The sequence below is a fragment of the Mandrillus leucophaeus genome, unplaced genomic scaffold (assembly GCF_000951045.1).
Source record: "Mandrillus leucophaeus isolate KB7577 unplaced genomic scaffold, Mleu.le_1.0 Scaffold832, whole genome shotgun sequence".
Taxonomy (NCBI): Eukaryota; Metazoa; Chordata; class Mammalia; order Primates; family Cercopithecidae; genus Mandrillus; species Mandrillus leucophaeus.
Window position 1 is genome coordinate 464,435 of NW_012109053.1, and position 25,460 is coordinate 489,894.

Below are 25,460 nucleotides of genomic sequence, written 5' to 3' on the forward strand. Positions count from 1 at the left end.
CCAGGCTGGTCTCAAACTCCTGACCTCAAGTGATCCACCTGCCTTGGCCTCCCAAAGTGTTGGGATTACCGTGCCCAGCCTCCTTTATGTTTTACCCTTTCTTTTGGCTTAAATTTGAAGTGGGATTTTTCCCTCATTTCATCTTAGAACAATGTATTAGAAACTACTCTTTAATCTTATATTTAGTGTATTACTTTTATTCTAGAGTATTTATTAGAGAGTTTGATTCATCTTTTGTTAGGATAGTAAAGGTATTTTCCTGTCTACTATGATATGCAAATTAAGACTACAGATTTTACAGTCTATTGTTTTGGTAATAACTCTTTTGAGACGGTGTCTCACTCTGTCACCCAGACTGGAGTGTGGTGGTAGGATCACGGCTCACTGCAACCTCTTGTCTCCTGGGTTCAAGCAGTTCTCGTGCCTCAGCCTCCCAGGTAGCTGGGATTACAGATGTGCGCCACCATGCCTGGCTGATTTTTGTGTTTTTAGTAGAGATGGGGTTTCACCATGTTGACCAGGCTGGTCTCGAACTCCTGACCTCAAGTGGTCTGCCCACGTCGGCCTCCCAAATTGCTGGGATTACAGGTGTGAGCCATTGTGCCTGGCCGTATTTTGATAATCTTCTAGGAGGGCAAATATATGATGTGTTTTAGTTGGTATTTGAAGGAATTGCCTTGAAAATCAATTGCCATATAAAGGATTGAACAGGGTAGAGCAATACATGATTTGAATATCGGAAATGGCAGAGATTTATAATTCTGTAGGACAGGTGTAAAGGTTTAGATGTTTTTATTTTATTTTGGGAGATTGCCTTTGTTTATGGATTATCAAATGTAATTTAAACTATTTCTATGTGAATTCATAATCTCCCACTAGTGATTTTTTGTTTGAAGGAACCTTGATCTTGGACCATTGAAAACGTAAAACCAGTGGCAAGCTTGAGTGCTTGTTTTATGGTAGAGTTAGATACGAGAATGGGTAAAGGGTACTGGATAGACTTGGGATATAAGATTGTCTTCTTTTATGCATACTAGTCATGCCACTAGTGGGAAATTTCATTTGGAATTACTCCCTAGGGCCATGGAGTCTTCCTGCGTATGCTGATGATGTAGGTTCCCATTACCTTTGGTAATAAGAAAATATCTTTAAAACAAGTTAGCCTTTCCTATTGTTTTTATATGAAAGGACAGGCTGTTTTCTCTCCTGTTGATTTAGCATTTTGTGTATTCTCTCATTGCACAAATTACGCTTATAACGTAGTTACTCATGTACAGGGCTACTTCACTCCTGTTTCAAAAGGGCAAGTTGAACTGTAACTTGCCATTGTTTTACTTTAATATCCCCCACCTCTTGGTACAATGCCTTAAACACAGACCATATTCAGCATATGTCAGAATTGAATAGTAGCAGGTGTCTTTTCTTTATAACTGTTTCTGCTTTTCCCTGTTCTTTCCTCTGTTTTTGTAGTTTTCTTTTTTGCTTCCTGTCTCCTTTATGGTACTACTTCAAAGTGCTTATTTGCTTTGAATTAAAAAGCATCATTGCAGCAGAAATATCTTTTTAGCCATTAGCTCTTAGCTATTTTGCTATTGCTTACTTCTAAAAATAGTTCAAATAAATCTTGTGTTCAGCACTATTCTAATTCTGATTATTGACTATATCAGTAAGTTGATATATTATAAACAGCTTTTACTGTATCCCATCAGTTTCCTTTATTTATTTATTTATTTTTATTTTTATATTTTTGAGATGGAGTCTTGCTCTATTGCCCAGGCTGGAGTGCAGTGGCGTGATCTCGGCTCGCTGCAGCCTCCGTCTCCCAGGTTGAAGCAATTCTCCCACCTCAGCCTCCCAAGTAGCTGGGGCTACAGGCATGTGCCACCACACCTGGCTAATTTTTGTATTTTTAGTAGAGACAGGGTTTCACCATGTTGGCCAGATTGCTCTTGAACTCCTGACCTCAAGTGATTTGCCCGTCTTGACCTCCCAAAGTGCTGGGATTACAGGCATGAGCCACTGCACCCGGCCCTCATCAGTTTTCAGAGTGTGATCTGTGAACTTTTCAGTGTTCCCTGAGGCCTTCTGAGGGTGTCCACAAGGTCAAAACTACTGTCATAATAATATTAAGACACTGCTTGCCTTTTTCACTAGATTGATATTTGCACTCATGGTGCAGAAGCAATCATAGGTAAAATTACTGGTGCCTTAGCACCACGGATCAAGGCGAGGCTCTAGACTGTTCTAGTAGTCAGTTTTTCTTAAAATTGTGTAAATGCTGGTTTCACTTAAAGAGTCTTGATGAAGCTGTAAAAATTAGTAATTTTTTTAAAATCTCAACTTAAGAGATGTCTTTTTAGTATTTTGTGAAACAAAATGTGAAGTACACGTTACTGTATACTGTACAACAGTGATCTCAAGGGAAGACATTTGAGCAGTTGCTTTGCACTAACCAGTCACTTTTCTTTCCCAAAACACTGATTCACAAAGTACAGTTATACAAACCTAGGAATTTGGCAGATGTTTTCTCAAAATGAACAAAGTGGTACAAAGAAAACAACACAGTATATATTGCCAGTGATAAAACCCCAGTTTTCAAAGGAAAGTTTGAATTTTGGAAAACTAGTGTCCACAGCTGTGAGTTTGACAGCTTCCAGATACTTAGACATTTCTGATAAGATCAATGGTGATATTAACCAAAGTAATTTTTTAATATAATATCATGAAATATGTCAACGTTTGGAAAATGGAAGATGTGTATTACTCAGTGAACCAGTATTTTCCAAATGACCAAAGCACAGTGTTGGGAAATAATACATGGTTAACGGTTTTAATGTAGTAGAATGCAAAATGTTTTTTCTTATGGTTCCTGATTCCACATTGCAACTAACTCTAAGAAGTTACCACTTGTCAAGTTTGGGTTTAGTATCAAAGAAAAATATTCACAATAATCTAGAAAGGCTATGAAAGTACCCCTCCCTTCTCCAACTACTTAACTTTGTGAGGCATATTTTTTTCATAAAATGAAATGAAAATAATGTATTGCAACAGATTAAAGGTAGAAACAGATATGAGAATCCAACCATCTTGTATTAAACCTGAGATTTTGACAAATATAAAATAGTGTCACTCATCTGACTAAATAAATTACTTGTGGTGGGGATATATAGTTTTCATGAAGATATTGTAGGGGAGCTAGAGATCACTTCCAATTCCCCTTTAGCTCTTATGTGGGCTCTTTTGGCTGAATCTAGAAACCAGATCAACACCAGGAAGACTACAAAAGAAAAGCATACCATTTTATTAGGTTTATATGTACATGGAGATCTACCCGAGAGAAATCAGAAGAACTGACCAAAACAAATGCTTTTTTACTTTTTAGACAAAGAACAATAAATTTGAGAAGAAATGATAGGCCAAAGGGGATCTGGCAATGGGCAGCAAACTTTTAGGGGAGTCACTAGGAGACATGTGGGGGGTGTAAAACTGGTGGAAGGTAAGTGTTACTTTGGTAAATATATTTAATCAGATCTGTTGCAACCCCGAACTCTCAGTCAGTGGTGATAAGGGCTATAGTTTCGCCTTGGTACAGGGAGGGTACCCCTCCCAGAGGAGCCTCCTTGACTTGCTGCATGCAAGAAGAGACGAGTCAGCTACCCATTTCTGCAACTACAATTTCTCAGGTGTTGTCAATTCGTATCAATGGTTGGGCATATTTCAAAATGACATCTTTCATGACTTCAATATATTATGTTAATATGTGAAATGTTTGGTTTTAGATAAATAAATATTTAAACATTCACTTTTAATTTTATTTTCAAGTATGGTAAGTATCAGAAATACAACTGACTTAAGGAAAAACTCTTTGGGACTTAGAGTACGAAGGGGTTCTGAGTTGAAGAAATGTTGTATCATAGCTTTCGCTCGCCGCCCCCCCCCCCCCAGTTATACTATTTCCTCTGTTAATCACTTGCCAAGCAGGCTGTGAGGATGCCACTTGGTTCAGTACAGTCTACATGTTTAATGTATATATTTTGAGACTATATTATTACATATCTGATAAGTGCTAAGTAGTTAAATACATAATGGGAAGTAAGCCAAATTTTATTTTTTTTCCGTATTCTTTTTCTGTTCTGTTAACTAAGCATATTAAAGGTTAATTTTTAAAATGGGGGCTGGGCATGGTGGCTCACTCCTGTAATCCCAACATTTCAGGAGGCTGAGCTGGGCGGATCACCTGATGTCAGGAGTTTGACACTAGCCTGGCAAACATAGTGAAACCCTATCTCTACAAAAAACACAAAAATGAGCCAGGTGTGGTGGCAGGCGCCTGTAATCCCAGCTACTGGGGAGGCCGAAGCAGGAGAATCACTTGAACTCAGGAGGCAGAGATTGCAGTGAGCTGAGATCGTGCCACTGCATTCCAGCCTGGGCGACAGAGCAAGACTCCATCTCAAAAAAAAATAAAATAAAAATGTGTATGTCTTCACCATGTATTTTGTACTACAGTCTGTGTAAGGGAGAAAAACAAAGAAAAGGTCAATAAAAAATCATGTTCAGAATGTTCTAGTTCTACTAATCCTCACTAATAAAGTATTAGGCCCCCCCCCACAGGTAAAAAGATTATTCTTCATTTTTGGTCTGCAGTCCAATGCTCTACTCCCTCCTGTCTTCATTTTTAATAAAGAGGACGCGATGGCTCACATCTGTAATCCCAGCACTTTGGGAGGCTGAGGCGGGTGGATTACAAGGTCAGGAGTTTGAGACCAGCCTGGCAAATATGATGAAACTCCGTCTCTCCTAAAAATACAAAAATTAGCTGGATGTGGCGGCGGGCGCCGGTAGTCCCAGCCACTCAGGAGGCTGAGGCAGAAGAATCACTTGAGCCCAGGAGGTGGAGGTTGCAGTGAGCTGAGATCACGCCACTGCAGTCTAACCTAGACGACAGAGCGAGACTGTGTCTTAAAAATAACCTTTCGAGCCTCTACCCTGGCCGCTGCGCGTTAGGGAGGCCAAGACGGCCGATGAGACTGCCAAGGCTCAGCCTGGTGGCGACACAATCTTCGGGAAGATCATGCGTAAGGAAGTACCAGACAAAATCATTTTTGAGGATGACCGGTGCCTTGCTTTCCACAACGTTTCCCCTCAAGCACCAACACATTTTCTGGTGATACCCCAGAAACATATATCCCAGATTTCTGCAGCAGAAGATGATGATGAAAGTCTTGGACACTTAATGATTGTTGGCAAGAAATGTGCTGCTGATCTGGGCCTCAAGGGTTATCGAATGGTGGTGAATGAAGGTTCAGTTGGTGGACAGTCTGTCCATCATGTTCATCTCCGTGTTCTTGGAGGTCGGCAGATGCATTGGCCTGGTTAAGCACGTTTTGGGGATAATTTTCTCTTCTCTAGGCAATAATGAAGTTAGGCAAGTTGCAGTGTGTTAAGTAACACACTTATTTTTGCCTGTGTATGGAGCGATTCAAGAAATAACTTTAAAACCGCATACATAATAAAAGACGTTGTTGCATGGCTAAATAAATAAAAAAGAGAGTTTTTAAGGAAAACTGGACAATTCATTTTCTCGTTGCCTTTTTTTTTTTTTTTAGACAGAGTTAAGCTCTTGTTGTCCAGGCTGGAGTGCAATGCTGCCATCCTGGCTCACTGCAGTCTCTGCCTCCCGGGTTCAGGTGATTCTCCTGCTTCAGCCTCCCAAGTAGCTGGAACTGCAGACGCACACCACCACTCCCGGCTAATTTTTTTTTTTTTTTTTTTTTAAGTGGAGACGAGGTTTCACCACCTTGGCCGGGTTGATCTTGAACTCCTGACCTCAGGTGATCCACCCACCTCGGCCTCCTAAAGTGCTGGGATTACAGGCGTGAGCCACCGCACCCGGCCTCTCATAGCCTTTCTGAAGTGTCAGAAAGTAGGACTTTATTGTTTAAGTGTTCAATTGACATGCATTAGCTTTAGTTCCCATTTTTGATACAGTAAAGATCTAAATTTTTAGTTATATGTATTTTTAGATTTGTGATTATCAGGAACATTTTGTAAAATCAGAGTCTAAAGTACCTCTATACTTACTGTATAGGAGTTTGGACTGTAATTTTGTTACTTTGTATGTGATGATTATATGTAGGTTTCTTCATATTTATCGCAAATAACATGGCTGTGACTTATTCCAATACAGAGTTGTTTACTCAACTTGCATGCAATGTTTATAAAATTGTTCCTTTGGGAAAAAGTATGATTTGCTTTTTGCTATTGTTCCTAGGACTTCTCTGTAGGAAATAGAGAAATGTTTGTGTTTTGGTTTTCTCCAGAGCAAATAGTAGTTGTGTAGTACTTGGTTATTGTTACAGGTTGAGTATCCCTTATCTGAAGTTCTTGGGACCAGAAATGTTTCTCATTTTAGATTTTGGAATATTTGCGTATACATAATGAGATTGGGAATGGAACCCAAGTCTAAACACAAGTGATCTGTATTTCACATACACCAAGTTTGTGCGTGAAACGAAGTTTTTACAGCATTTTTGATTATATGAGATCAGATGTGGAATTTTCCACTCTTGGAGTCATGTCAGTTCTCAAAAGATTTCAGATTTTAGAACATTTTTTATTTCGGGTTTTTGGATCAGAATGTTCAATCTGTATTTGCAGATATGGCTCGTGAGCCTCAGTAATGATCATTATAATTTAGAGTTACAATTTAATGGAGGTGACTAAGAGTTTTAGGGTATAACATTTCAGACTTTTGGACTTGGATTTCAGATCTGCTTTCTCCTGTATGACTTTGGGCAAGTTGCTTTTTCTCTCAGGGTTTATTTCTCTCATGAGGGATATGTGTCCCTCATGATTATTGTAAGGATTAAATGTTTGTTATATTTGAAGGTTTGATAATAACCTACGAGAGAGTTAATGACAGCTATCATTTTTAACCTTTGCACTAAAGATTCAACTGGTTATTGCTTTTTAAAATTAATTTCCCAGACGAGGCACTATGTTAACTTTAATATGACTCCCTTCAATCTGATCCTTTCCTCCTAAAATATGTAAGGGTAAATGGTGGTTTTATTGGGAAAAGGGAAAGTAATATTGGAATTCACCCCTTGGAGAGAAGAGATCTTGGTGTAATACTTTATTGACCTGTTTTGAACAGACGGATGATACCAGTCACACTATTTTTCTAGAACTTCCATAACAAAATGCTACAGATTCGGCGGCTTAAATTTATTTTTCACAATTCTGGAGCTTAGAAGTCCAAGATCAACTTGGCATATGTTTTCTTCTTAGGCTTCTTGGCTTGTAAAGTGATCTCTTGCCTGCCTTGTCTTCAAATGGCCTTTCCTTCTTTTGCATCCCTGGTGTATCTCCCTTTTCTTAAAAGGACATCAATCATATTGGACTCAAGAGCTCATCCTGTAGGCCTCATTTTAACGTAATCCTTTTGAGGGCCCAGTCTCCAAATACAGTCACGAAGAATAGGGCCCACATGACCTCAATTAAACCTTAATTACCTTTTTAGAGGCCTTATCTCCAAATACAGTTACATTTTGAGGTATGGTGATTGGGACTTATGAATGATGGGGAGGAGTACACAGTTCAGCCCCTACACCACGTAAACATAAGAGCTAATGTTTATGGGATGCTGGCTCTGTGCCAATTACTGAACTAAATGCTTTGCATATATAATCTGATTTTATCTGCATATTAACTTTGTGATTATTAGTATCTGTTTTACAGAGGAGGAAATCAAGGCTTAGAGAAATAAATAAGATGAAGAGCTGGGATTGAAATCTTTTGGGCTATGGTGTTCATGCTGTCTCAAGCAAAACCTAAGTGCTACAAAAGCACAAGAGAAAAGGATTAGAATATAAAACACAAACCTATGTTTATTTTGCAATTTCCAGTGAAGTCTTGTTAGTAAACAACCTGTGAAACAGAAAATTTAACACCAGCCCTGGTTGGCGATTAAGTTTTTTCTTTAAAAGGTGGTGGGAATTTTGGTTTTTAGATTGGAAACAATGAATGAAATTTGAGATTTTAGCACATGATTGTAATTAACAACAGATTTGTTTTCCAGTTGCTCAAAACATTTTTCTCCTTTTTATTCTCTTGCAGAAGATTCTAGTGTTCCAGAAACTCCAGATAATGAGAGAAAAGCAAGTGTATCATATTTCAAAAATCAAAGAGGAATACAGTATATTGATTTGTCTTCTGATAGTGAAGATGTCATTTCCCCAAATTGCTCCAATACAGTTCAAGAGAAAGCATTCAGCAAAGATACAGTGATTATTGTGTAAGCTGATTAATAGATTTATTATATTTGCATGTGTACGAGATTTTCCAAGGAAAACCCTACCTAATTTGAGATATTTTGGTGACTTCCCTTTTTTTTTTTTTTTGCCCTACCTGCCTTTCTTGGCCACATCTTGGTTATTTTCTCTAACTTATAGACATGGAGAGGTACAATGTGTGTGTTTTCTGGATAACTAATTTTTTTTGGGGGGTGGAGGAGGTGCGGTAACAGTGATTTTGAGAGCAGATACTTAATTTCCTTATTATAGAAGTTTAAAAGAATAATTAGTACCTTTGATCACATATAACTGCTTTATGATTTATTCTTCAGTCCATGAATCAAGTCATTTTAACATGTTTATTGGAAACACTCTGAGCTAGACACTGTTTTATGATTAGGAATATAACAGTGAACAAACCATCCCCAGCTTCCTTTCTGCCCTCACACAGCTTATATTCTAGTCAGATAGAAAAGTAATAAATAAAAGATATAGTATGTCAAAAGATAAGTATTATGGGCAAAGAGAAGAGGAATAGGGAGCTAGGGTCAGGGAATGGTTTCTTTTTTTTTTTCTTTTTTTCTAGACATGGGGTCTTGCTGTGTTGACCAGGCTGCTCTCGGACTCCTGGCCTCAAGCTCTCATGCCATCTCGGCCTCCCAAAGTGCTGGGATTACAGGCGTTAGACACTACACCTGGCTCGAGGGTCAGGGAATGGTTTCTAAAGAGCGTGGTCAGAAAAGCCTCAATTGAGAAGACAGTGCTTGATTAAGAAAACAGTGCCAGAACAAAGACATAAAGGGGGTGAGAAAGTGAACCATGTAGATGTAGGGGAAAGAGTGTATTCCAGGCATTGGGAATATCATGTTCAGTGACTGTATTATGCCTGGTGTTTTGAGGGAGGGACATGATGCAGAGTGAAGGATCTGAAGTCATATCGTAAATGCTGAGATGAAGGATGGGCTTCATCACATTAGTTCCGTAGGCTGTTTGGTTTTTATTCTGACTGAGATGGGAATTCCTGGGAGAATATTGAACAGAGAGGTAAAATTATCTGAGTTAGATGTGTAAAAGGTCCTAATGACTGTAAGGGAGCGGTAGTAAAAGCATAAATATTGTTGTGATAAGCCATCAAAAAATGATGGAGACTTAGATGAGGCTAGTGCCTGTGGGAGGTATAATAAGTGGTTAGATTCTGGAATATACTTTGAAGGTGAAGCAAGAGAGTATTTGTTGCTGGGGATCATGTGGATTGGGAGATAAAGGAGTCAAGGATCATCCTAAGATTTTTGGACTGAGTGTACTGGAAGGATGGAGTTACTAGGTACTGAGATAAAGGTGGCTTTCTGGTGTGGGTGGGCAAACACCTTTTGAAGGAAAGTTAGCAATTCATTCTTGAACATGCTGTGATTGGGAACACTCCTAGACATCTGAATAGAGATGTCAAGTAGGTATAATTAGGTTTGGGACATTTGAGTTCTGGGGAGAGATTACATGTCTGAATTTACTAGTTGACAGAGTATTGGTTTGCTATTTAAAGCCATATGATTAGATGAAATCAGTGTAAGGGACACTAGTACAGTATAGCTGAAGAAGGGAAGTCCTCTTGGTTGAAATACTGAGGCTAGGGGAACTCTGGATTTTTAGGGTCAGGGAGATGAGAAGAAACTTGTAGAAGGTTCTAAGAAGGAGCAGCCATTGAGGTAAAAGGCTACACGGTCTTGTAGAAGTTAAGTGAAGATAAAGTGTTTTAAGAAAGAGCAAGAGATCAGGACTGTCTACTTCTGATAAGTTGAGGACTTCATCTTAAAATGAACTTTTCACATGAAGCTATGATAAACATGCCTCATTCTGAAATTTACTCCAAGATAAAATGTGGGGAAGATCCTGTATGGTTAACCCTGAGGAAATTTGGCACATTTTGAGAAAATTGTAGAAAAGTTGCAAAAAAGTAATGCATTATCAGCTCCCACAGTCTTTTCAGAATTACCCATTGTTAGCATTTTCCCACAATTGCATTATCACTCTCTTCGTAAACAGCAATTATTACTGAACACTTTGCCTGTAGTATTTTCTCATTTATCTCCTAAAAACAAGGTCATTCATTCATTTGCATATTAACAGTAATATTTCAAACCCAGAAATACCAGTTAACACTAGTACAATACTATTATCTTATACACATTTCATATTTCATTTTGCCAGTTATACCAATAATGTCCTTTGAGCATTGCTACTCAAAATACTGATTTATAAATGAGGAATATGTCTTAGAATGCAAATCGGGTACTGATTCCTTCACCAAGAATATCTTGGGGTGAAAAAAAAAAAGACAACTGAAGTAAGCAATGTGCTCAGTAACGTAGTTGTTTACGTTCTGTTGCTTGTTCCTTATGTTGTCATGGACAGACTACAGTTGGAGAACTAGCAGTCAGTCCCTGGACCATATTTTCAGTAGTACTTTGTAGTAATTTTTTTTTTTTTTTAACATTGGATTTAGTTTGTCATGTCTCTTTAAACTCATTTACTGTGAAAAACTATTTCTCAGTCTTTTTTTGTTTCTCAGGATACTGACCCTTGAAGATTATAGGCCAGGCTTTTTTAGGATTTTTCTAAATTGGGTTTAACTAATGTTTATTCATGGTTAAATTTAGGTTAAGTGGAAAGGATAGTACATACTATTACCTAAATGATCTTGTGTCCTCAGTGTGTCATATAACCCTGAGGCATGTGTCAGGAGGCACATGATATCCATTTATCCCATTATTGCTGAATTTTGATGACTCAACGTGGCCCCTGCTAGGTTTTGTCTGTCAAGTTACCATTTTTCCCTTTGTAATAGGTAAGTTATCTGTGGAGAGATACTTTGAGACTGGATAATAGTCCTATTCCCTAGCCAGCTTTCACTCAGTAGTTTTAGTATCTATTGATTTTTGCCTGATTAATTTATGATAATGATGGTTGCAAAATGGTGGTATACTAACCAGTGTTCTAGAACTTATACTTGACTTATACTTGTATTTGGTAGTCTGTAAAGAAATGTTTCCTTTTCTCCCCATTTACACATTTATTTATGTGGTACAATAAATATCAAAATGAAATTATACATGTGTACTTATTCAGTGGTTTATAATTTATTACTGTTATTCTTCATTTTGGTGCACAAATTTCTCGGTTTTGACAGATGAGGGCCCCTTCAAACAGGCTGTTGTGTTTGTGTGAGGGATTCCTATCATTTTCCTTTCTGGAAGAAGGTATTCCAGACTTGTACTTCTCCTACCTCAAGCCTGAAATTAAAATTAGCTATTTCTCCAAGTAGTTCTGGTTCTTTTTAGTAGGAAATGATACTTGGAAATCGAGAAACTTGTTTTGTGTTCTTTCTTTGCTGCTGATGAGGTAGGAATTAATGTCATTGCCCTTTCTGCAGAAGGACCTAGGAAATACTGAGGTGTAGGGGGTTGGAGTTAGGGAGAGAGAGAAGGAAATATGTGAAAATGTGTGTGTGTGTGGTTTTTTTTTAAATCATTTGTTTGTAATGATACTGATAATTCTAATCTGTCACTACAGGGCTTTTCTTTGCCTCTCATTCTGTGTTGTCTTCTGACAGTGAGAACCCTGACTTCTACCAGTGTCAGTGTATTTACTAATCTGCTCAGTCATCAAGTATGCATAAAATAGTTTTAGAATAGCTACACCCCTACTACTTGACCATTAAGCCCACTAAGTAGAGTTTAAGATTTGTTTATACGTTTTATTTTTGTCTTTAGATTGAGGGTATACAGTCAGTGCACTGGGATTATTAATTAATTAATTTAAATGTTTTATTATTCATTTGAAATACCATTAATTAGTTTGTATTCCTTTTAGGGTTTTTTCCTTGTTCTTTTCTTTTAAATTTTACTTTCAAATTTTTAAAATATGAATAAGATTCCAAAAATCAAAACTTTACAAAGAATATACTCAAGAAAAGTATCACTCCCTCACTCTCTTTCCTATCCCTTCTCCTTTCAAACCTTAGAACTAATCAGTTTGTTTAGTTTATTCGCATACTTTTGTGTATTTTTTTCTTGTTTCTTACACAAAAGATAGCATACTACATATGTGTATATTCATTTGTTCTTTATTTACTTAGCATTTATGTATGTATCTCCTGGAAATCATATCAGTTCTAGAAATTTTTACTATTTTTTGCAGCTCCATAGTTCTACATTGTGTGAACGTTCCTTATTTTATTCATTCATTCCCCATGTATGGGCATTTTGGTTATCAGTTTCTTTTTTTTTTTTGAGACGGAGTCTTGCTCTGTCGCCCAGGCTGGAGTGCAGTGGCCGGATCTCAGCTCACTGCAAGCTCTGCCTCCCGGGTTTACGCCATTCTCCTGCCTCAGCCTCCCGAGTAGCTGGGACTACAGGCGCCCGCCACCTCGCCCGGCTAGTTTTTTGTATTTTTAGTAGAGACGGGGTTTCACCATGTTAGCCAGGATGGTCTCGATCTCCTGACCTTGTGATCCGCCCGTCTCGGCCTCCCAAAGTGCTGGGATTACAGGCTTGAGCCACCGCGCCCGGCCTGGTTATCAGTTTCTTAACCTCAACATTTATTGACATTTGGAGCCAGATAATTCGTTGTTGTGAGGCTCTGTCCTGTACGTTTAGGATGATTAGTTAAGTATCTCTTACGTCACCCCACCAGATGCCAGTAGCATTTCCCTAGTCGAGACAATCAGAAATATCTCCAGACATTGCCATATATCCTCTTGCAGCGAAACTACCCCCCGCCCAACTTTGAGAACACACTGATGTAGATGCTAGAAACTCTGGCAGTAGATAAAATCTCCTAGGAAGCATTCATAGACAAGAAAGAACTGAAGACAGAATCGTAGGCAGCTTCAGCAATTGAAGGTGAACAAAGGAAGAAGAGTCTGTTAACAAGATTCAGAAGGACAGTCTGAAAGGTGAAAGGAAAATTAGAAGTAACGTTGCAGAATCCATGAGGTGAGGGTGGGGCCAAATATTCAAGGATATATTTGTCAACAATGTACAGGACAACAAAGGAATAGCTATGAAAAGTTTTTATTAGATGAGCTATGAAAAGTTTATTCCATTCAGCAGTTTAGAAGACATTATTGTCCTTAGTGAGAACAGTTTCACTAAGTAGTTGTGCGAAAGAAATAAAAACAGTAAGTTTGACAACTCCATAAGAAAGGAGGTAGAAAATCAGTCTAATAAAATCTGAAATAGAGGAGAAATGGCTTTTTCTTTTTTTTTTTTTTTCCTGCTGTGTCCATAGTGCCTGGAAACCCTGGCACATGGAATTAATTTGAATTAATTAATGCAGTTCTGAGCAGGTTGCCGGCTGGGGAGGAAGGGCTTATGAAGAGAGAGAAGATTCAGGAGAAAGATAGTAGATAGTTAAAGCAGAATCTTGTAAATGTAGAAAGGACTAGAATGCCTTAGTAGTGAGAGGGGACTTTGTCTTTAACAGGAAGGTACTTCTTTATCTTAGACTGGAAAAAAGAGGAAGTGGTCAACTCTTGTTCTTACAGGTTTTTTTCTTTTAAAGTTTCAAGCATATAAGAAAATGAAGTAGTATATAATGAACACCTGTGTACCTTCCACCTGGGTTTAACAGTTGTTTTCCATATTTGTTTATTGTGTCATCTGTTACTATTTTTAGCCGAAGTGTTTTAAATTACGGACATCCCAGCATTTCTCCCTTATTACTGGTTATGTATCTGCCATCTATCAGTGAACAATTCTCTAGTATCATTTAATTTGCACCTTATGTTCAGATTTCATGTATTTTATAGCTGATTTTTTTTAAAACCAAGACCTAAATTACATTTGGCTATTAGGCTTCAACTGTATTAATCTAGAATGGGCCACTCCCCTTTTCTACTTCTCTAAAGAGATCAACTCTTTCCTCAGAAAAAATAGGTTTTTCTTTTTCTTTCCTTTTTTTTTCTTTTTTTTTAAAGACAGAGTCTTGCTCTGTTGCCCGGGCTGTAGTGTAGTGGTATGATCTCGGCTCACTGCAACCTCTGCTTCCTGGGTTCAAGCGATTCTCGTGTCTCAGCCTCTCTAGTAGCTGGGATTACAAGCACCGCCACCCCGCCCAGCTAATTTTTTTAATTTTTAGTGGGTGGAGTTTCGCCATATCGGCCAGGCAAGTCTTGAATTCCGGACCTCAGGTAATCCACCCGCATCGGCCGCCCAAAGTGCTAGGATTACAGGTGTGAGCCACCGCACCCGACTGGTTTTTCTTTTTCTTCATGACATTATTTTCTATCACTTGTATTTCCTGTAGTCTGGAAGATAAATCCAAGCCATGATGATACTCATGGTCAACATCAATATTTAATACAACATGAGGCACGTGAATTTGTTAGATCAGTGAGTCTGATCACTGGGTAAGCCAGAAGAGTAAATATCTTTGGTAAGCCAGAAGAGTAAATATCTTTGGAAGTGGTTATCCAAGGCAGGAATTATAAAGGAATTTCAACCTGAATGCTTTCATTTTCTCAGTCAGCTAAGAGGCAAAGTCAAGTAGGGAGCAGGGAATATAGAGAGGCATAATGAAAATTCAAAGTTGAGGACATCAGGAATGAGAAGTCTAGGTATAATAATGCAAAGGAAATACATGTGATTGTCTTCAAATTTTGAAGGACAGGCATAGTGATGAAGAGATGTATTTGCCTCCTTACTTTAGAGCAGTTTCTCAGAGCTGATCTCAGGAAGTCAACCTAGAAGCTTTTGAAATACATACTCTGGCTAGGCACAGTGGCTCACACCTGTTAGTCCAGCACTTTGGAAGGCCAAGGCGGGTGGATCACTTGAGCCTAGGAGTTCGAGACAAGCCTGGGAAACATGGAGAAACCCTGTCTGTACAAAAAACACAAAAAAATTAGCCAGGTGTGGTGGCAAGCACCTGTGGTCCTAGCGACTCAGGAGACTGAGGTGGGAGGATTGCTAGAGCCTGGGAGGCAAAGGTTGCCATGAGCCAAGATGGCACCACTGCACAGCAGCCTGGGTGACAGAGAGTGGAACCTTGTCTCAAAAAAAAAAAAAAGCCACACATATTCCTGATCTTTGGGAATTTGCTTTTAGATGTTCTTAAGCATCACATATTGTGCTGTAAAGGACACAACAGAAATAATGTAAGTACATATAGAGATATTGCATATTCGGATATGTGTCTAAGAGAGCTATTCAGAAATAGAATTAGCAGCATAGCAAAGTCTGAGTTTGCTGATGTTAAGAATATACCTGAGTATAGACCCATCTTGCTTTCATTCTCTGGTCTCTAGCACTTATATTCATTTGTTACTATTCTAGTTCTGATCTCTAGAATGCCTACCATGTTTGAAAACCAAAATTTCAAAATGAGATTTTTTTTGTCTAGGAAATAAATGAGTAAAATTTGACTCAAAATATCTTTTATAAAGAATAAACATACAAAGTTAAATGGAACAGGAATAAAGTTAGTTGTTGTAGAGTAAATCCTCATATGAAATAAATGTTCTCTGTTTGCTCAGGAAATGTTTTGTTTCTGGCAGAGATTCCTTTATTGAATGGGACCATTCTGATTTTAGCAGTTAGATCCTGATCACACCTAGGTAGGCCTGAAAATTACTTTATCTTTGTATCTGTTCAATCTTCGTAATTTCTCAGGAGCAGCATAACTTCATCTGATATGGAGAGTATTGGTGAAAGAAGATGAGTAAAGAGGAAGTGGGCATGCAATAAATGTGTGCAAATCCTAACAAAATAAATGCTAGAAGTTCCTTTTGTTCTTTTCCATCCCAGCTCAGGGTTGAGATTTTTTTCAGTGTATACTGACGTTGGTAATATAGGTTTTTCACATAACTACACTGAAATGGAAAAAAAAAGTTCCCTTTCTGACAAGTATAGATTACATTTACTATTGAAAAGAACTGCAGATGTGTTGTACTATGTATACACATAGACAGTATAATGAAATAACATTAGTGATACATTAAAAATGTTTTTTCCTCCTCTAAAAATATTTTTAGTTCTGAGCCATCCGAAGATGAAGAGTCCCAAGGCCTTCCCACCATGGCACGTAGAAATGATGATATTTCAGAATTGGAAGACCTTTCGGAATTGGAAGATCTTAAAGATGCTAAACTTCAGACTTTGAAGGAACTTTTTCCACAAAGAAGTGACAGTGATTTACTTAAGGTTATATTATTTTATAGTAATTGGTTATTGTAACTGTAATGATGATAAAATCTCTCCTGCATCCAGTGCCATAGTTAGTATTGGATAGTCATTTTTCTAAAGATATCTTATGTTTGAAGATATTAACTATTAAATTTAAAGGAAGTAAATGCCAGAAATTTATTGAAAGTCTTAACTTTTTGATAGATGAGGTTATTCATTTGTAAATAATGCAGTAACTATAGCCTTAGTAGCAAACATAGGTTGTGAGTTTTTTTGTTTGAGTGTTTCTAAAATGCATAACCTCCCCATTTCCATTAGAAATACTCAGAAATGTCAGGAACCACTCCGTAAAACTGTGACAAGCGTTTGCAGTGACATTTAGTGCCCTGAAGCCAGCAATGCTAAACACCCTACAGTACAAAGGACAGTCCTGGGGAGCTAAGGATAGTCCTGCCAGTAGCACTCTTGCTGAGAAATACTGATTTAACTACAGAAACAAAGTAAAGGAGTATGGTTGAACTGTAAAGTGATGTTAAGGTATCTCTAATTATAAGAGTAAAAAAAATTTGACCAGTTAAGTTTTAGGTAGAGAATAAATTTCTGAAGATTAATAAACAGTCTATTCCTAGCTCTGTCACTTATTAGTTGAATTATCTTAGGGGAATCATTTAATTGCAGGTCCTTTGTATTTTCATCTTTATATCTGTCATCGCTACTACCACTACCAGTTCTCCTCCCCACAACATGAGACTTAGGAGTTACCATATCTGTATGGACTAGGCACGTAACTTTTAAGTGGTAACTATAGAGTACATACTCTTTTAGAAAAGGTAGCTGCTGTCTGGCTCCAGCAGGACATGGCCGTGTGAACTATTAGTGATAGCCCATTTTTACTGGATGCTCAGATTTTTCAAATAAAGCCATAAGGCTGGATATTTGTTGAGGGTTGGTCACCACTTTAACAGCTATATTCCTATGCCTAAAATCACCCATTTAAAATGTACAATTTAGTGGTTTTTACTATATTTATGAAATAATGCAACTGTCACCATAATCTTAGTACATTTCAATGACACCCAAAAGAAACCTTGTATCCATTAGCAGTCACTCTCCAGTTTCCTCACTCTCCAGTTTTCGTCTCTCTCCCAGCTCCAGGCAACCACCAATCTATTTTTTTTTCCCCTATTATTGATATTTCATATAAATGGGACCAAATATCTGGTATTTTGTGACTGGCTGCTTTCACCTAGTGGAAGAGATTCATCGCTGTTGAAGCATGTACTTTGTTCCTTTTAATACTAACTAATTTAAAAAAAAGATAAAAATAAACATGCAGTTCAAGCCAAACAAAACATGTCTATGAACCATAGGTGGTCCTGTGCCTGCCAGTTTGAACTCTTAAGTGTAGATTACATTATTTTTATTCTATGTTATTTTTGACATGAATCCACTGGATTTTTCCTCCAAACCATTTTGATAACCATCTTACTATTAGCTAAATGAAACTTTAGTGATACCTTGAGTCTGCATTTTCTCTGACAGCAGTGTTACTTGTCTGCTAATGTGATTCTTTTTTTTTTTTTTTTTTAATGGAAACAAATGTAGACCCAAGGGCTAACATATTTTAAAGCAGTAATAAAGAAAGAGCCTCCAATAGAATAAACATGGAGTATTAAAATATTTAACATAAAGGGCCAAATCTTAGTTTAAAAATACTTTCACTTGATTGCCAATTTTTAATGTAGTTCAAAGAGTTGTTTTTTCTTGTAAAAATATCTTTCTCTAATTTTGTAATTTTATTGGAAAAATAAGATTGATATGCATAATTTCCCTGAATGTTTCATCAATCAGTATCTGAAATTGTGAAATTTAGCATATCACACACTCCAAAGCAGAGCACTCTCTTGAGGTAATCTGTATTTCAAGTGATCCCCTTCAGTTCTAGAGATTTAAAGGTAATGTTTATAAGTTACTCAACAAAAGATTTTAAATCCATATAAAAGAATTCAAGAGGTTGTGAAATAGTTCTAGGCTTGCTAAGAATATGCTTTGGCTATTTTGAAAATGAAGAGGGGCCAATAGGATATATCTGAGCATCCAAGATTAGGAAAAATTAATGTGGAAGAGAGCACTTTGATTTGAGGCTACTTGATTTAATACAAAAAGTACCTTGTTTAAAAGTAAGATCTTTTTAAAACAAGTAACTCATTTGAAATATGGGAAACTATAACAGGAGAAAAATAGAGGATTTTAGTTTTTTCTGAAATCTAAAATTACTGAACAGTGTATTAGAATGATGTCGTGCAAGTAATATATGCGTATGTTCTTCAAAAATTCAAACAATTTGGAAATAGAGTAAAATTTAAGAGCCCTTATCCCATTTATCTTGAGCAGTATTAGATTTTTTTAAAGAGTAGAATTGTCCTTTTTCCCCTAGAAATTAAAAAATTTTAAAAAATATAAATAGATGTCTGTCAGTCTCATCTTTCCCCTTTCTGTCTCCATCTGACACACACATGTACACAAATGTGAGCATGCACACACACACACAGAGTGCCTACATGTTAAGTAGGAAATTTTGTGTAAAACTTTGTAATTAAAATAGAAAACACCTGGAATATACTGTATATATGTGATTATATTTTAATTTTTCCTTTATAGTAAGGATGAGTCAACCTGATACATTGTAAAATACGCTTAAAGTTCAGACCTTTTAAATAAAACAGATTTTCTGAAAATTTATCATAAGACTTAATGAACTTAAACTGTGACACACATACTTTCCTAACATGTTTATATTTAATATATTTGTTTTTGAATATTTCAGTAACAATTCTTAAAGTGCTGATTTAAAACATTAATCTTTTCTCGTTCTGTTAGTTGATTGAATCAACAAGCACTATGGATGGGGCAATTGCTGCTGCCTTGCTGATGTTTGGTGATGCAGGTATGCCTGACTTAATTTTAAGCCTTGTCGATTTATTGTTACATCATAATAATAGTACCTTCTCATTAATATTGCTCCACAGTTTATCAAACACTTTTATGAATTCTTATAGGAACCTGTGAGGTATTAATAGTTTCAAATTTTTTCCCTAGAAAGGAAAGAAGTTTCTCATTGATAATTTTACTGCTTTTCTACCAAATGTCATAACAGTGAAGTTTTGGCAGGATATATTTTCTTTCTTTTTAAAGTATAATTTCTAGTTGCATTGTGGTTTTATTATAGGTTTACAAATCTTAGTAGGAACATAATGTCTTAGGGAAAGTCATAGCTGGTAACCAGCATTTCTTCATTTAGTAAATATTTTTTCATGTTTCAGGGCTTGGGATACAAAAATAAATGTATTTGAACGAGCTTGCAATATAGAAGCGTGTCCAATTTTTTAATAATTTTTTTTTAACATGCACTTACCAAAAAAAAAAAAGTAAAAATCACCTGACCCTACTAAAAAAAGTATTTAAAGTAAATAGTTAAAGCAAACCCACACTTCATTAACCACCCTTAAATTGTAACCACCTTTTATGTCATTCTGAACTTTTTTCCTGCTTCTCTGTACACTGGCATACAACATACATACATTAGGTTACAAAATGTAAATATATTGGTTTGCATCTTTTAAAAAATCATTTAATAATTTGTCATGGATAGCTTCACATTCCTCTGTGACTGCCCACAGGATTAGTATATTAACTGTTTCCCTATTAATTAGCACTTAACGTTTTCATTATTGTAGTACTAAAGTAAACGTCCTTATACATAAATAGAACAAAGATTTATGTTATTTATGTAGGCTAAATTTCAAATTAGGATGCTAAAGCAAAGTGTATACACATTTAAAATTTTAATGTGTATTTCCATGTCCTTTTGTTAAAGGTTATGCCAGTTTATGCTTTTATCGACAGTATGTTTGTGAATGCTCATTTTTTCTAAGTGGATTCTTTCTACTTTTAATTTTTTTTAAGTTTAAAATATGTACAAAAATAGAAAACAGTATGTGTTCCCATGGACCCATCCATTCTTCAATAATTATCTACCTAATTTTTCTTCCACTAAGTGGATTGTATTTGAGTAGACGTCTACATAAGATTTTATTTTATCCATATGAAATATTTTAAATCTTTAATTTCCTCCAGTTTGAGCAAGGAGACAGTATTTTGTGGGTGCTACCTACGCAAAGTATCAAGATTCTTTTTTGTCTTCTATTTATTATTAATAGCTGTGTGACCATCAGCAGTGTTGCTGACTCTTCTTTGTTTCCTTAGCAGTAAAATAGTATATAATGCCAAACTCAGAGGTTGTTGTGAAGAACTAACAATGTATACTTCTTATTAGGGTGCCTGGTACATAGTGAGTACATACCAAGTGTTAGCAGCTATTTGTTTAAGGGTCATCTGATGATTAAAGAAAAGTTACAGGAGAATGTTACGTTACTGCGTCCCTAGCACTTATTTTAAAAGCGTCTGAGCTAGGATTATGCCACTGCACTCCAGCCTGGGTGACAGAGCAAGACCTTGTCTCAAAAAAAAAAAAAAAACACCTGAAAAATTATAGGCTCAGTGAACATTTGTTGAGCTGCAAAATGCTTGGAAAGTTTTGCAGCTTCCCAATACGTTCTTGCTCTTAGATTATCTCATTAGTCCATAAACATTTCATTAAAAACAGATTGTGGAATTACTTTATTCCACAGTAGCATCTAATCTTTTTTCTCTTGAGCAATTCATCTTATTCAACTTGTTCATTAGTTTCACAAATATTTATTATGCTTCTTTAGTAGGTAGCACAGGCTGTGGCTTAGGTACTGAGGCTACATGAGGAATCGAAGTGGATACAACCTCTGCCCTCATAGAGTTTACAATCTTCATTAAATTTATTTAGCTTCAGCTGAGTTATTTCTTATTCTTCCATTGTACTTCAGATTATTTCATTTAAAAAAAAAAGTTAAGTGGCAAATTACAAGGAAACAAAAATTTAGGATTTTCTTGTTTTTTAATTAAACTTCCATGCTGCATGATGGAACAGACAGAACAATCTCATCAGACATCTTCATTTTTAATGTAGTGTACTTTGAGGTAGTATATAGAATGACAGCTTTGTCTAACCTGAAGATAAGGTTAATCTTCAATATACTATGTCTTTAAGACCGGAAACTATACTTGCCATTTTAGAACAGTTTTCAACAAAAGACCTTTTCAAATACCTGTAAGTGATCTTTAACAGATCTGCAAATTGTGACAGTTCACTTTTTTTTTTTTTTACCACAAATTGCAGTCTTATAGACAGCTGTCAGCCTGCATATTAAACACTAGGGATGTTTTTGTGCTGTTTCTTTTGAAGTTTTGTTTTTGAATATGAAATTACAGAAACAAAAAAATGTGTATCCAAAGTTTTTACTCTACTTCACAAAGTAAGAGTACGAATTTATTGATGTTGTCAGGAGTCTCTCTAGCTGTTGTGTTGTGTTCTTTTTTTATTTTTTATTTTGAGACAGGACCTCACTCTGTCACCCAGGCTGGAGTGCAGTGGTGCAGTCTCAGCTCCCTACAACTTCTGCCTCCCAGGCTGAAGTGATCCTCACACCTCAGCCTTCCAAGTAGCTGGGACTACAGGCATGCACCACCACGCTCAGCTAATTTTTGTTGTTTTAGTAGAGGTGGGGTTTCACCATATTGCCAAGGCTGATCTTGAACTTCTGAGCCCCAGCGATCTGCCCACCTCAGCCTCCCAAAGTGCTGGGATTACAAGCATGAGCTCTGCACCTGGCTTCTGTTCTGTTCTTTTTAGGAAAGAATTCAGCATGTCTAGGTGATGTGGCAAAATTATCTGATTTGAAGCTTTTTTTTCAGACTTAAAATATTACATTTAGAATATTGTGGTTAGTATTTGTACTGACAAGAATACTGTGCTTTAAAATGTTAATAACATTCCATTTTATTTTGTAATAGCCATGTTAATGAAATTTTTAAGCTGACATGTATGTATTTATTTCAACTTCATAGTTAGGGCACTGATATAATTAATGCTGAAATCTTAAACCTTTGTAGTCTTTAGCAGGTGCTTTCATAGTAGCACAGCAATATGTCTGACAAATTTGTTCTCTGAAAGCAGAAGTATTTAAGAAATAGGTAAAAGTATACAAAATGTATACGAGCATACATAAGTAGCATACGTAGCTCAAGTTTGTTGTCTTCCAGTCATGACAATATGCAGATTTCCTGTTACTGCTGTACCCTATGTTATATTCTCTTGTTTTTACATTAAAAGCATTTGTTGCTTAAGCTCTCTGTATCTTTATCCTCATTTGTGAAATAAAAATGTTACCTACTTTGTAGGTTTGTTTGTGAAAAGTAAATGAAACAATAGTTTATAAAAGACCTTGCGCAAAGCCAGGTACATAGTAGACACAGAAATTACTGGTTTCTGTGATGGTATTCAGATAACTTACACTTGGTGGGGGTCAGCTTTATTTCACTGCTCAACATTCAGCCACTGGGAAGAAACCCTCCCTCCTAATGTTGCTCTGTAGAATTACTCACTAATTTAGAAATGTGTATTTTTAGATTAAATACTGTGATGGTTTATGAATATAGTATTACAGTGATTTCTACTTCTGAAAGACTGCAAAGAATGTTGACTTTTTTTTTTTCAATTCAGTCATATGTGGAACAACATACACTGGGCCTGATATCAAGAGAACTGTCTAGTAATTCATTATAATACATTTTTGCCTTTGTTTTACATTAAATTGATTTTTTTGCTGTTTCTGTGCAAAGTTTGAGTGTGCTGCTCTGCTTTAAAAGGTGGTGGGCCCAGGAAAAGAAAATTATCTTCTTCTTCAGAGCCATATGAGGAAGATGAATTTAATGATGATCAATCTATAAAAAAGACAAGACTGGATCATGTAAGTTTACATTTGAATTACAGTATCAAAATTGGCTGCTTAACTTTAGAATACGTTGAGTTTGTGGATATTATTAGACCTGAAAATCCACCTAAATGAATTCCTTTCTTTCACAACTAAGGGAATTTATGTCTACATTTAATTTGTGACTGTTTTTGCTTTTTAATTTATCCAGTATGAAGCCTGTTTAAGCACAGACTATTTTGTGTCTGTGGCTATCAGACCTGAAAATTTGTCTAAATGAATCATTCTTTTCTTTCACAACTAAGCCAGATAATTTATGCTTCTATGTAATTTGTGACTGTTTTTGCTTTCTTTTAAATTTATCCAGTATTAATTGCTTATCCCTGCCCTCTTCATTACATTGGGTTCTCTGAACTGTGTGTGTGTTAATCTCCAAATTTCCCCTTTTTATAAGGACAACAGTCAGATTAGGTCCCGCTCTAATGACCTCATTTTAACTTGAATATCTCACTAATGACCCTGTCTCCAATAAGGTCACATTCTGAGGTACTGGGCAGCAGGGCTTCAACATACGAATTTGGAGGGGACACAATTAACCCATAATAGTGGTGTTTCCAGAAGCAGGTAGATAGGGAAGGCAAATTCATACTTAGAGTAGGTTATCTGTTACTGTGTCTTTCATGATGAATTATGAAGGTCTAATCATCCTGCCACCAGACAATTGACTGAATCTCCCAAGGAATGGTGCTATAATGGGGACTCATTGTTGGCCTCTGTTCCTTGCAGGTTGAGCACTGACGGTAGCAGTAGCCAGATTAATCTTGGTGTAGAAAGTCTTACCTTGTTGACTTGCATGCACAGACTCAAACCCAGTTGCCATGGCCATTTGTAAATTGCCCTATTGAGCAGGCATTCAAGTGGCTGTGGACTTAACTGGTGTCCACAAAATGGGTGATCTTATATACCTGATCTTTAAAAATTTTCTCTGCCACATGTGCATCCTTGGCTGAACATTCACATGAACACCATTATCCTTGTATTCTATTCTCAGGATACCTTCTTTTTTTGTTTTGTTTTTGAGACAGAATCTCACTCTGGCCCAGGCTGGAGTACAGTGGTGTGATCTTGACTCACTGCAACCTCTACCTCCTGGGTTCAAGCAATTCTCGTGCCTCAGCCTCCCGAGTAGCTGGGATTACAGGCATGCAGCACCATGCCCAGCTATTTTTTTTTTTTTTTAGACACAGGGTTTCACCATGTTGGCCAGGCTGGTCTGACTTCAAGTGATCCACCCACCTAGGCCTCCCAAAGCACTGAGATTACAGGCGTGATCCACCATACCTGGCTGTATTCTCAGAATAACTTATATTCTGAGATGTTCAACAATGTGCCTGTTCCCCAGACTTCCTGGTTATCAGTTTTTCAGTCTTGTTCTTCTCGTTAGCCTCTGTCCATGATATATTGCTGATCTCTACCCCTGGCTGTCTCTTGGTACACAAAATGGGCAACAAGATGTACTGCCCAAAGTTGTACACAGGGCTACTCTCTGAGTTGGGTTTATATTATAGCAGTTGTTCATTTGGCTGGTTCTAAAATTATGCAAATCTTTTGTAAAGTCAAGCCAATTCAGGCTGGGTGCAGTGGCTTATGCCTATAATCCCAGCACCTTGGGAGGCCAAGGCAGAAGGATTGTTTGAGCCCAAGAGTTCAAGACCAGCCTGAGCAATATAGTGGGACTCCCGTCTCTGCAAAAAAAAAAGAAAAAATTTTAATTAGCTGGGCATGTTTACAGGCAGCTGTAATCTCAGCTACTCGGAGGCTGAGGAGGAAGGATTACTTGAGCCCAGAAGGTTGAGGCTTCAGTGAGCCACAATTATGCCACTGCACTCCAGCCTGGGTGACACGGTGAGACCTGTCTCATGACAAACACATGAAGTTTAAAGATTTCTCCCCTCTTTATCAGGTCATAAAGAATTTTCTCTTTTTTTTCCGAGACATAGTCCCACCCTGTCACCCAGGCATGATCTTGGCTCACTGAAACCTCTGCCTCCTGGGTTCAAGTGATTCTCCTGCCTCAGCCTCCCACGTAGCTGGGATTACAGGCGTCTACCACGCGT

General features: G+C 37.1%; 1 protein-coding gene and 1 pseudogene across 1 annotated transcript in view; both read left to right on the forward strand.

Annotated features, from left to right (window-relative positions):
* The window catches only part of SMARCAD1 (SWI/SNF-related, matrix-associated actin-dependent regulator of chromatin, subfamily a, containing DEAD/H box 1), an 84,830-nt gene that overhangs the window by 11,129 nt on the left and 48,241 nt on the right, over positions 1–25,460 (forward strand). Inside the window, exons 3-6 of the mRNA XM_011968227.1 lie at positions 8,122–8,299; positions 16,327–16,495; positions 19,358–19,424; positions 23,279–23,379. Of these exons, the coding sequence (XP_011823617.1) occupies positions 8,122–8,299; positions 16,327–16,495; positions 19,358–19,424; positions 23,279–23,379 (515 nt within the window). The remainder of the gene's footprint in view (positions 1–8,121; positions 8,300–16,326; positions 16,496–19,357; positions 19,425–23,278; positions 23,380–25,460) is intronic.
* Positions 5,075–5,380, forward strand: LOC105530610 (annotated as a pseudogene).